General features: G+C 35.5%; 1 protein-coding gene and 1 long non-coding RNA gene across 8 annotated transcripts in view; one reads left to right on the top strand and one right to left on the bottom strand.

The window, feature by feature from the left end:
* Positions 1-13,558, bottom strand: part of LOC110450834 (kinesin-like protein KIF28P) — a 103,066-nt gene that overhangs the window by 26,129 nt on the left and 63,379 nt on the right. For 3 of the 7 annotated variants that reach the window (XM_021498599.1, XM_021498596.1, XM_021498598.1), the window contains exons 18-25: positions 12,914-12,937; positions 11,389-11,476; positions 10,421-10,714; positions 9,214-9,495; positions 8,539-8,703; positions 8,006-8,134; positions 3,930-4,007; positions 1,481-1,543 (exon numbers count right to left, since the gene is read on the bottom strand). In XM_021498599.1, the coding sequence (XP_021354274.1) occupies positions 1,481-1,543; positions 3,930-4,007; positions 8,006-8,134; positions 8,539-8,703; positions 9,214-9,495; positions 10,421-10,714; positions 11,389-11,476; positions 12,914-12,937 (1,123 nt within the window). The remainder of the gene's footprint in view (positions 1-1,480; positions 1,544-3,929; positions 4,008-8,005; positions 8,135-8,538; positions 8,704-9,213; positions 9,496-10,420; positions 10,715-11,388; positions 11,477-12,913; positions 12,938-13,558) is intronic. The other 4 variants (XM_021498601.1, XM_021498600.1, XM_021498602.1 and 1 more) reach the window with 2 other exon arrangements.
* On the top strand, positions 4,645-5,265 carry LOC110450836. The gene is made up of 3 exons (XR_002463009.1): positions 4,645-4,694; positions 4,759-4,983; positions 5,198-5,265. It is a non-coding gene; the product is annotated as an uncharacterized LOC110450836 (long non-coding RNA).

Genomic DNA, 13,558 nt, shown 5'->3' on the forward strand with positions numbered 1-13,558 from the left:
TGAATTCAAAATTCACCCATGTCCCTTGCTTACATTAGATTAAATGTTTAACAGATTTTGTATACTGATTAGGTTATTGCCATTGGATCTAGAATACACCTTATTTTACAGTTAACATCCGACAGATTTTGAAAACCTATTTTTTAGCGCTTAGACCTGGAATTCACCCAATTTACAGTATCTGACACAACATTTGCAACTCTGTGCTTATTTTATTTTTAAGGGCAAAAACAAATTCCCATTCTTCAACAACGTAGTTTCAAGGATTAATATTCCGACTTGAAAAGAACACCAGTATATCGTCAGAGTGATGGAAGTCAATATCCTTTTCATCCTGTTCAGCCTGCGTCTTAAAACATAGTATTCTGTTTCATCTTTTTTTCCATTATTTTAGTTTTTAAAATTTATTTTGAAGACTTGTACACTGAGTAGAGTAGCTAGTATTCTACTCTATGGAGTATGTAAGATTCACTCACCAAAAACAGCGTTAACCTCTCTAAATTTTAAATACACAAAGCTGGGATGGGGTAAAGATTCTTTGGGATAGCGTAAAATGTGTAAAGTTTAATTGATACCTGGATATCTCTAACTAACGGTTAAAAATAGTTAATGGTTTCTCTGGGTAAAAAAAGTGTCAATTTCAACTATTGGAAAATTGGTGAAAATAATGAGAACATTGGAATAATTTTCCAACAGGACGACAGTGAAAAAAACAAGAAAATTACGAATGAATTCTTATCTAGTAAGCAAACCCGACCAAAGCAAGGAGTTTTTGGGTGCGGCAGTGCCACACAGGCGTCTATAAGCAAACAGGTATTCCATGATCGGACTCAAACCGGCTCCGCACCCACCTTTGAGAATGAAAATCTTGTCTACAGGCAGTAATTTATTAGTGGCATCAATTAAAGACACATTAAAATTAATGGCAAATATATATAAATGCAGGAGAAATCTGGTGTCCTGTCTTGCTACGTCAGCCATACCGGAAACTGAACCTCTGGGTAGGCCGAGTGCTTAGTGTATCAGTAGGGAGAAAAATCACTCAGATTAGCTAGATTTTATATTCCTCGTTCAAAAAGCAACAAAAAAAATAATATTGTCTGTGAAAAAAGACAAAACTGACAATGCAGGAAAAAGCTTATTTTGAAATTATAAATAAAATTCTTTTTAATATAAAAAAATAGATTGAAAATAAAATGAAAATCATCCCCTCCCAAAATCACAAATTCACCAGTTTAATCCAGTTAAAGCGTTACAATCACCATGAACCCCCAGCATGGAAAAAAGGGTGGCTAGACATTCATAGAAGTGTTAATAATGAAATTCCACAACAATCAGTTTTAATTCTGGAATTGTACTTTCAATCCCCCCTTCCTTTTTTGGGGGTGGGGGTGGGGGGTGGNACGATATTGGTGGTTATAGTGCATATATACTGAGTAGAAGCAACACAAGATTGAGGTAAAACTCTCGAGGGACATACGATGGAGGGATCCATGGTTTTCTGCCGAGATATACTGCCTGGAGCAGCACCTGCCCGAAGGATCTAAAACGGAAGTCAACCATGATCACACAAAATAATGAGAAACAAAACTTCACAAAACTATAATCATATAACAAAAACATGTATCAGCAACTGAAGATACCATAAAGAGGCGGCTATATATATTACGATGACTGGATCACATAATGATACATGTACAGTCAAATCTTATTATTTCTGAACTCAAAACACTCATTAAGACTATATGCTATCTTACCACAAAATGCATCTTCAATTAAAAAAGAGCTCTTAAGTTGAAACACCTTATGATTTAGATAATCAACTTCAAATAAATAAATAATTATGTATGCTATCAAGTCAATGCAAGGTTTTATACCTAGGAAATTATCAGTTTTTGATTCATTGAAACAGAAGCTTTACCAATTCTTTTAAAAGTAATTCCAGTCTCAATACAGTATTAAGATTATTATCTCTATGAAAAACGATTTGTTTTTGGTCACATTTTAATAACTCAATAAATATAATTTCAAAACTTAATGCTTCATCAAATGTTACTAAAGGGGAATAACTCTTTACTGATAGAGTATACTAATCATCCAATTTTTCTTCAAAGATGTTTTTAATTCCAATTAATTTTAAGATGTGCATAACAAGTTTGACTGTACATAATCATATATGATTATGTTATACTTTGATGCTCATGCTTATAAGTATATATGAAAATATAATTTGTAATAATCTACAGTGTAAATATAAAATATTAAAGTCACAAACAAATCTGATAAAATGTATCATAACCATTCAGACATCTAAAATAAATTTGATTTTCCTTTTTAGATTGTTTTTATTGTTATTAAATTGAGGCTTAATCTGATTCCATGTTACTTATCCACCCCTATACTGAAGATACTAACAGTCAAAAGTTTCAAAAACAAACTCGACAGTGTGCTTTAGAAGGAGGTCAAGTATGAAATGTGCCAAGAATCAGATAAAATATCAAGTTGTAAAACAAAGAAGTGAAAATCAGACTGAAAAAGAAATATCACTTTTACTAATTTAAGTATGTACGTATATGAATTCAAAATCAAAGGATTCAGCATTTTGTACATTTCTTTTCTAAAAATATTCATAATGATAAAAAAATCAGTAAAAACAATCCTGAAAAATACTGGGTGAATAATGCACAAAAAATAGTTAGTTTTTAAATTGATGGACAATCAAACAAACTAAAATATAGGTTCAATACACAAAATGAAGTATCATTCTTTTAACTTTCGGATGATCACATTCCCATTCAATACTTTAAGTAACAACATGCTATTATCAAACCGAGAGTTTACACAATACAGTACTGTTAAATGTCATGCTATGATTGACAATCATTCCATACTTTAGCAATGTTATGCCCTATCACTTCAGGAGAGTTTATGTAAACAAAACAAAAACAAACAAAATGTTTAAATACAAGCGTTATATACCATGAGATGTGAAATAGCTTCAGTAAAAACAAAACAGTTGCTGTTTGTGAAATGCATTGATCAATAAAATAATAGTTTTTTCATGGAACCTTCATTTGTTGGGACACTTTGGGTGAAAAAAATAACCAATCAGAATTCATACAAAGTAAAGAGAAAATTTCATTGAAAATGAAATCAGTTTTTAAAGTGTTAAAGTAAAGCTGCAAATTATTGAAGCTTGTTGCAGCTGTAACAATGCAAGTATTACATCCTTGAGATAAAAACTAAAATTCCGTTCATTTTGCTAAAGCACCTACAACCTTGTCGGCAAACGCTTTTTAGGTTAATTCTGTCAGCAATAGTTTATCAGCAATCCTTTTAGCGATAACTTAGGGGACATTTCTATCAGCAAAAGCTTAGATGGCAATCCTGTTACCAAGCGTCTTTAGAGCAATCATGTGAAATACCTTTGATGCCACTTGTTTCAGCAAATAGCTTCGATAGCACTCCTCTTGGCAAATAACTTAAGGGAGTAATTTGTCCTTTCAAAACAACAGGTCTGAGAGAAAATTTGTCAGCAATTATTTAAAGGACAATTCTGTTAGGAATAACATGAAGGTAATTCTGTCACCCATACCTTGAGAGGACAATCAGACAAGAAATTAACTAGAACTGATTTCTTACCTATTATTCAGTTACATACAGCAAGTATCTGACAAACTGACAGTTTTGAAATCTTAGCTGACACCCAAAGTATTCCAATATGACTTCAGTTCCATTGTTTTTTTTATGTCATATGAAATAGCAGATAGGTACAAATGAATATTACAAAATATTTTTCTTTAGTCCATTACTTCAATATTGAGGATTTAAATGTTTGCATTTCACAGACAGACGGGAAAAAAAAGAGTCAAAAACATGCACAATTAACGTTGACAGGTTAGGTATGACATCTACAGACAACGCCTTACGGGGGGCACCACGGGGGAGTTTAATTGCGAGGGAACGCTAGATTCATCCTTTCTAGTTGCTTTTTGTAACCGTAACATCTGAAATGAATTAGCATTCAAATTCAAACAATAGAAATATATATCCTGTTACAATATCATACTCTAACATTGTTTGATTTTAAAATACCCTTTTTTTTTTAATAATACTTTTAAATTTGAAAATTTTAATCTAATTTGCTCCATAATGTAAAATCACTGATTTTCGTGGGATTTTAGATTTCCTTAATTTCGTAGGAAAACCTATATCCATGAATTCACAGGTCAACGAAGTAATAACAAGTGTGATATAAAGCAATTCTCCACCTGAGTGGGTACTAGTAATCCATGAATTAGTGTACCCGCAAATATTTTTTTTCCAATAGAGCATCATTACATAGACTTTTTAGGTAAACCTCAAAACTAATGGAAATTTTAAACAAATTTTAATTGATTAGAACTGAGTGATATTAATATATATGTTATCTGGATTTTAATTGCCAAGAAATGTTTAAATATCAAAGATTTTAAGAGAAGGAAATTAACCAATCTTAAACAAGACGCATACAGGTACAGAGGAAGTCATACAGGTACAGAGAGAGTCATACAGGTACAGAGAGAGTCATACAAGTACAGAGGAAGTCATACAGGTACAGAGGAAGACATACAGGTACAGAGAGAGTCATACAGGTACAGAGGGAGTCATACAAGTACAGAGGAAGTCATACAGGTACAGAGGAAGTCATACAGGTCATAGGAAGGCATACAGGTACATAGGAAGGCATTCAGATACTGTACATAGGAAGTCATACAGGTACATAGGAAGGCATACAGGTACATGGGAAGGCATACAGGTACATAGGAAGGCATACAGGTAGATAGGAAGGCATACAGGTACAGAGGAAGGCATTAAGATACTGTACATAGGAAGGCATACAGGTACATAGGAAGGCACACAGGTACAGAGGAAGTCATACAGGTAGAGAGGAAGGCATACAGGTACAGAGGAAGTCATATAGGTACAAAGGGAGTCATACAGGTACAGAGGAAGGCATACAGGAACAGAGGAAGTCATACAGGTACAGAGGAAGTCATACAAGTACAGAGGAAGTCATACAGGTACAGAGGAAGGCATACAGGAACAGAGGAAGTCATACAGGTACAGAGGAAGTCATACAGGTCATAGGAAGGCATACAGGTACATAGGAAGGCATTCAGATACTGTACATAGGAAGGCATACAGAGTCATACAGGTACAGAGGAAGGCATACAGGTCCAGAGGAAGTCATACAGGTACAGAGGGAGTCATACAGGTACAGAGAGAGTCATACAGGTACAGAGAGAGTCATACAAGTACAGAGGAAGTCATACAGGTACAGAGGAAGACATACAGGTACAAAGGAAGGCATAGAGGTACATAGGAAGGCATACAGGTACATAGGATCAAAGATTTTAAGAGAAGGAAATTAACCAATCTTAAACACGACGCATACAGGTACAGAGGAAGTCATACAGGTAGAGAGGAAGGCATACAGGTACAGAGGAAGGCATACAGGTACAGATGAAGTCATACAGGTACAGAGGAAGGCATACAGGTCCAGAGGAAGTCATACAGGTACAGAGGGAGTCATACAGGTACAGAGAGAGTCATACAGGTACAGAGGACGTCATACAGGCACAGAGGAAGTCATACAGGTATATAGGAAGGCATACAGGCACATAGGAAGGCATACAGGTACAGAGGAAGTCATACTGGTACAGAGAGAGTCATACAGGTACAGAGAGAGTCATACAAGTACAGAGGAAGTCATACAGGTACAGAGGAAGACATACAGGTACAAAGGAAGGCATAGAGGTACATAGGAAGGCATACAGGTACATAGGAACAGGTACAGAGAGAGTCATACAGGTACAGAGGGAGTCATACAAGTACAGAGGAAGTCATACAGGTACAGAGGAAGACATACAGGTACAGAGAGAGTCATACAGGTACAGAGGAAGTCATACAGGTGTATAGGAAGGCATACAGGTACATAGGAAGGCATTCAGATACTGTACATAGGAAGGCATACAGGTACATAGGAAGGCACACAGGTACAGAGGAAGTCATACAGGTAGAGAGGAAGGCATACAGGTACAGAGGAAGTCATACAGGGAGTCATACAGGTACAGAGGAAGGCATACAGGAACAGAGGAAGTCATACAGGTACAGAGGAAGTCATACACGTACATAGGAAGGCATACAGGTACATAGGAACAGGTACAGAGAGAGTCATACAGGTACAGAGAGAGTCATACAAGTACAGAGGAAGTCATACAGGTACAGAGGAAGTCATACAGGTACAGAGAGAGTCATACAGGTACAGAGGACGTCATACAGGTACAGAGGAAGTCATACAGGTATATAGGAAGGCATACAGGTACATAGGAAGGCATACAGGTACAGAGGAAGTCATACAGGTAGAGAGGAAGGCATACAGGTACAGAGGAAGTCATACAGGTACAGAGAGAGTCATACAGGTACAGAGAGAGTCATACAAGTACAGAGGAAGTCATACAGGTACAGAGGAAGGCATTCAGATACTGTACATAGGAAGGCCTAAAGGTACATAGGAAGGCATACAGTTACATAGGAAGGCATTCAGATGCTGTACGTAGGAAGGCATACACGTACATAGGAAGGCATACAGGGACAGAGGAAGACATACAGGTACAGAGAGAGGCATACAAGTACAGAGGAAGTCATACAGCTACAGAGGAAGGCATACGGGTTCAGAGTAAGTCATACAGGTACAGAGAAAGGCATACAAGTACAGAGGAAGTCATACAAGTACAGAGGAAGTCATACATGTACAGAGGAAGTCATACACGTACAAAGGGAGTCATTCAGGTACAGAGGAAGTCATCCAGGTACAGAGAGAGTCATTCAGGTACAGAGGAAGGCATACCGGTTCAGAGGAAGTCATACATGTACAGAGGAAGGCATACAGGAACAGAGAGAGTCATACAGGGACAGAGGAAGTCATACAGGTACAGAGGAAGTCATACAGGTACAGAGGAAGGCATACGGGTTCAGAGGAAGTCATACAGGTACAGAGGAAGGCATACAGGTACAGAGGAAGAAGTGGAAGAATTTTTTATAGGAAAACTTATATCTTTTTCGAATGAATTTCCCAAATGAATGGTCCAATCCAACTAGACCACTTAACTCACTCACCCCTGAAAATTCATAATGAACTGTTCCATCTTTATATTGGCAGAATTTAAATGTGACTTCAGGGGTAAATGAGTTAATAAGACAGTTGTAGACAGGAGAAATAGTAAAGTGAGGAAGAATTTTGTGAAGTGAAGTTTAAAGCACAAGTTTGGTTTAATAAATTAAACTCTTCATTAACTTTCGGAAAGAAATATGTAATCGAATAACGTAAAATTATCTACTTTTAACGATGAGGTAATTGTTTGTTGCATATTTCTAGTGACTTATAAGTACTTGATTTTCTTTTATAACCCTTAAAATATATACATAGTCCTTCATCTGAAAATTGAAACTGTTACACAACAAAAATATATCAACATACAGACTCACTTGATACTTTGGGTCAGTATAGCTGGGGTAATTACATAGGTCATAAAAACAGTTCATCAGAATCATAAGTTAGATGTTAGACAACAGTGAATAGGCTGTTCTAATTTTTGTACATTACAGGTAAAAATGCCATCATGCATGAAAGTAAACAGCTGAAATTGAAGCAATTAACTTGTCTGGTAATTGTGTCACTTTCGTAACCCTGAAATTGACTTCCTGAAAACAAAATATCAATTTACACATGACCATAAATGCATTACATTAGGCACAGGAAACTGGATTTTTTTTCAATAATTTAAAAATTTCCTCTTTTTATTATATATCACTGAAAATCTTAATACATTCACAATCATTCATAAATTTTAACTAACATCAACTCAATCAAAAACATTGCCAGACGAAAATATATTATGGTAACTATGCTCCTTACAATGACAAGTTAATGTGTATGGTGTTGTAAAGTACAAAGACTGACCTGGTTGAGCATCTGAACTCGTGTCTTGAGCCTTGTCCCTGTGCTGAACGCGGCCGCTGACACGGCCCGGTAGAATGGTTCAAACTGTCGCTCTGCCTCCTGTTTCTTTTCCCACTCCTTACAGATTTCCTGTAAATAGAAAAAAAATCTAGATTTATACTTAACCCTTTCACTCCTATGTAACTTTAGAAGACTTTACCATACATGTGAAATCGGTCTATTTTTTCAGAGGTACATAAAAATGTGATTTGTATCTTAATATGCAGATACCTTAAACTGTTTTTAGTGTTTCTTGGACAAAAAGTCGCTAGTTTTCAATGACTTGAATTGGTTTTTATTTTAAAATTTAAAATAAATTCAGGTCTAAATACAACAACTTTTGACTCTTTTTATGTTTTACCAGGAAATAGCTAGCTTATTGTTAGCTCATAAAAGATCTCTTGTTTCCCTTCGAACAATCAGCAATCGGAATCAGAATGATCCAGTTTTGAAATGCTGATGTTAAATATACTGGTAGTAGTAGGACACCATACCTGAATGCGTCTTTCCTTCTGTACAAGTCTTTCATGTTTCCGCTGTAATAACACAACCTCGGCCTTCAGGTGGGACTGGTCTGAGGCGATGTCGTTACCAAACAATGTCTTTCTGCGTACCCCCGTGTCAGCGTTCTCTTTCATATTGTTTCTTTGCCTTAATTCCTGTGTATCAAAACAGATTCTGATTAATTGAGCTGAATCATCAATTTAAAAGATCTATTGAAGTAAAATAACTCTTATTAAGAACAAAAGTCCATGTTAAATTTAATTTGATAAAAATACTTTTCACATAATTCTGTTGAAACTTTTCTGTCAAGATTTTTGTAGAACGTTCTTATACAGAATTATTTCATTATCTATATCTAACGTCAAATTTATTAATAAATAATAGGCTATCCTCTGAAGTGAAATCTGATTATGACACGATAAAAATCACACTTTTCTATTGCCATATTCAAGAACACTTTTTTAATACATTTAAACTGTGAAATGAACGTGAAATGGTGAAATTGATTTCTATATCTTTTTCTAGTGTATAAAATACCGATTTTGAGGCTAGCATCTTGCAAACATGGAATCACACAAAACTTATTTTTTTACTTAAGCATTTCAACTTGCAGAATAAAGAGCATCTATTCACATTGTCCTCTCGATGACCTTATAGTGACTTACCTTTGTCGTTAGTTTGGACAGGTTGGGTTCGGGTAGAGTATCCTCTTGTAAACCATACACATAGAAAGTCAAAGACCCAAGTTCAAAGAAATCTAAATGTTTTTTCTGCACTTTGTTCACAGACAAAACCTTTGAAAAGTTGAATTCAGGACTTAATGAGTTTTTAATAATCGGTGTTTGCACGTTTTCTGGCTCCTTCTTGTTTGAAAATGGCATGGAAAATTGCACACGAACTCCTTTTGAAAATCTGGATTTGTTAATTTCAGCTTTTCTCACAAACACCTGTAAAAATGAGAGAGAGAAAAATCAGCATGTGAGCTACAAGGAAACCTGACTTTACTGACACCTGGCTTTAAGGACATCCTGTAATAGTCAGCTAAACCTGTCCATAATCACAGGCTCCGAAATTCTGATTGGTTGGGTGATAATGGTCAGCTCAATTTACTGCTCTTTAAAATACGGGAATAGGACACCCCAACCTGGTGATAGTAATTGTGGAAGTTTTATATGTTTGTTGGAGAAAATATCTATAGCTATACATACTTAGGCTACATTATTTCATTCTCTAAGGTCAACGCCAAGTAGGTTAAAGTATAATACATGTCACTTTTATGAACATCTGTTGTATCGATACGGTCCTCGATATCCAGGGGTTACACTCCCTTTCGCTCTCTACACCCCTGGAAAAGGTCATAGCAAAATTGAAGGCTCGATGTGCGCCACCTTGTAGTTGGGACAAGGAAACTAGTTTGATCCTTTGATGTACATAAAATATCTTTCAGTCATGTAACGGTAAAATTGACTGGCTTTGAAGTCAGGTGTTGCTCTGTAATCTAGGACAGGTATCAGCCTGGCGGTTTGTCAGGTTTATTTTAAACTAAGAGCAATGAGAGAGCTAGTTGTGGCCTTCCATTTTGCTATGACACATTTCAGGGATGCAGAAAGGGAAAGTGAGTGTAACTCCTGGAGTATCGAGGATGAGTAAATACTTGACCAATACAATGCAATTAAGATTAGGAAGGATCACTGAAGATGGATTTTTTTTTTAATTTCAATTTACAGATAATTTACAGATAATTTACAGATAATTTCTATAAATTTGTACTTGAATATATAAAACACCTCCTTGTATATTCAGATTTGTTCATATTCCCAGTCACTAACTACAGGATTGACATTTCATCACAGTAATCGGGTTCAAATGCACCTTGAAATAAAAAGGTTTGTTGAGCAGTTCGTTCGGATTCTCCACGAAGGTTTCATCGTCAGACGTTTTCCCCTTGGCATCACACGGTGCCACGGTAACATCTAGAGTTCCCTCCTCCTGGCCTTTGTAGTCCGTGATCATGAGCTGATCCTCAAAGTCCAGGGCGTAGGACAGGGACTGGAGGAATGCATTGGCTGTTCCTATGAGAACTTCCTCAGGAGGCTCCCAGAAAGGATCCTCTTCCTTGGAAACCTTGGATAGATCATCTCCGTCCAGGAACCGCTGGTACAGATCCTACTCAGATTGAGGAAGAAGGCGTTTTATTTATACAGTTTGAATTTTTAAATTTTAACATGGCAGTTTAATATAAGGCAAGCAATTTTTAGTCCCCTACTTGCAGAAAAAATTAGTATCAAAATGTACATAGGGTCATAATAATATTACATAGTTGGACACAATACTACGCTTTCCGAAAAGGGACTCTCATAAAAATGTAGTGGCTGTTACTGGTTGAGTAGAAGATATACCCCAGACAACAGTGAACAAAGGGCCATAAATCTGTATGTACTAGCAGACAAGATTTAATTTTGATACACAACATTCTACAATCCCTAGATGTACACTCACATGCAAAATTTAGCATTTCCAGGTGACAGATTATTTGAGATATCATTGGACGAAGTGATTCTCAGTAAACAAAGGGCCATAACTCTGAATATACTGTGGCATGAAACTTGAATTGAATAAGTGATATGTCATCCTAGATATACGGCGGAGTTTTATAGCTATGGAAAAAGTCGTGCAAAGACTACCCGACTGATGGATGACATTCTAACCTATAGTCCTGTGCGGTAATAATGCACAGTAATAATGAAGGGAGATAACTCAACACAAACCAGAGGTATGATGTGTAAGCTAGCAATTATCTCATTATACATAAATCAAACACTTTTCAGGTGTTTTTTTACCTGTATGAGATATCTTCTGTTGAGGAATTTACCACGCTGCCATAGCCAGGTATTACTATTGAGCAAGTTGGTCATTTTCACCATAACCCTACAAACAGAAAATAAAATAAGAAAAATTAAATATTTTGTCCCAACTACCGTGACTAATTAACACTACCAAGTTTTAACATGGACTAGATCTGTTCTAACAGGGTCACAGGTCAGAGTCACAACACTCACCCTATCTGCCAGGTAAGTTACCAACCAAATGCAACATAAATCCAGTGTACCACTGAAAAGCCCAAGGACAATAATAGGATAATCTCCCTTTATTTACAATTTTTTTCTCTCATTTTTTTCTCATTTTTTTTTAAAGAGTCTTAATCTAGAAATAAGCATTTTCTGCATATAGATTTTGGATAAAGTCCATTGCCTAATTTATCTGTCTTCTAAACACTTTCATTTTTTTTTCAGCAATTGTTAATGTCATATCATACAAATCATACCTGTAGTTCTAGCTATTCCATTGAGGGGGTTTTCAGTTTTCATACAGACTTTGTTGAAAAATATACTGATGAAAATTGAGATAAACTGTTTAAAAAAAGACTTTTGAAACATTTTGGATGCATAATCAAATACGTTTTTTAAAACAAAATTTGATTCAATGAAATATTCATATGTATTTTAAAACTATAGCATAGATCTATTGCTATTTTGTTGATATGGACTGGTCATTCTAGCACCCTTTTCTCTTAAATAGACAGATATGGAGTCTATATAGACAGAGCACACATAATGTAGACAGTGAAACAAAAGGTTGAGATGAAACTCAAACAGCACACTGAAGAGAGACAATTAAGTTTTGATAAAAATGATAATGATTACTGAGTACAAATGATGAGAAATATGACTAAAGTATCATGATGAGTTTCTTGTCCTTCGAACTCATGTTTATTACAACTAACTAAAGCTGTATTTCAAAGTTCTTCTTTATAAAAAAATGTGAAAACATTGTTTTACAATTTGTCAAGCCTGCATCAGCGTAGGTACACAGCCTAACGAAAAAATAGAAAACCAACATTGGCTGTCAAACTGAACATAAGGTTACGAGTAGCACACTACTTGACAAATCCACATGTAGCATGGCCGTTCAAAGTCTGGTTAACTTAACAATTGATACTTATTGACTCATTCACCCCTGAACTTTTATGATGAATTATTCCAAACATTGAATTTGATGAGTTTAATTGTGTCTTCAGGGTTGAATGAGTTAAACAAAACCCAAAATCTCGATATCCCAAGATACTTTAATATACCGGCTCACACTGACACATAAGATATGAACTATACATCTTAAATGTGTTGTGCTGAATTTATATGTATCTTTATATTTAATATGATGTGTACGGGGGGGGGGNATCAAAAATTAACAAACCATGCTTTGAACGGTTTTGTTTTACACAAACAAATATAAAAAAAACCAATGAGTTCTCTACGGCTACAAAAGAATTTTCCCAGAGATTCTAACATAAGTACACTGGTTTACCTCACGGCCGATCCTTCATCATATCTGGAAACAAGACGCATATATACTCATTTTTTTTTTATTAAAATCCATAATCAAATTACAACGAAAGATTTTTGCTGCTTCATATAACCATGATCCTTTCATTATAAAGCCACTTTTTGACATCCTGGTCAAAGCTTCACCACAGTAAACCTACTTCCAGGTACCTCAGAATGGACTGATCTTGGATTTTGAGGGTCTGAAAGACCATCTTTAGCTCATTCACCCCTGAAATTCATAATGAACTTTTCCAACCTTTGAACTGGAAGAGTTCAAATGTGTCCTCAGGGGTGAATGAGTTAAAGACAGATTTTTTCCCAACATAAGGTAGTGAAAGACAGGATCTGTTCCTGGTTCTGGTGTAAGTATATTTTAATTTGTGTGTGAAAAATGAGAAATTAGACACATTCCCCTGAGTGGTTAAAGTGCAACACATGGACAAAATTAATTAACACAATTCACACAAACTATCAAATATGTGTATGAAGTGTTAAACGTAAAGTCAGTGAAGCTGTGGTTATAATTTTACACTATGATCACAAAAAATCAAGCCAATCAAAATTATACAACTTACATGTTAATTCTTCAAATAAGTTTCTGTCTCAACTCTTGCTTTTTTGTAAC

Source organism: Mizuhopecten yessoensis, unplaced genomic scaffold (genome assembly GCF_002113885.1).
Source record: "Mizuhopecten yessoensis strain PY_sf001 unplaced genomic scaffold, ASM211388v2 scaffold5519, whole genome shotgun sequence".
In the NCBI taxonomy this organism is placed as follows: domain Eukaryota; kingdom Metazoa; phylum Mollusca; class Bivalvia; order Pectinida; family Pectinidae; genus Mizuhopecten; species Mizuhopecten yessoensis.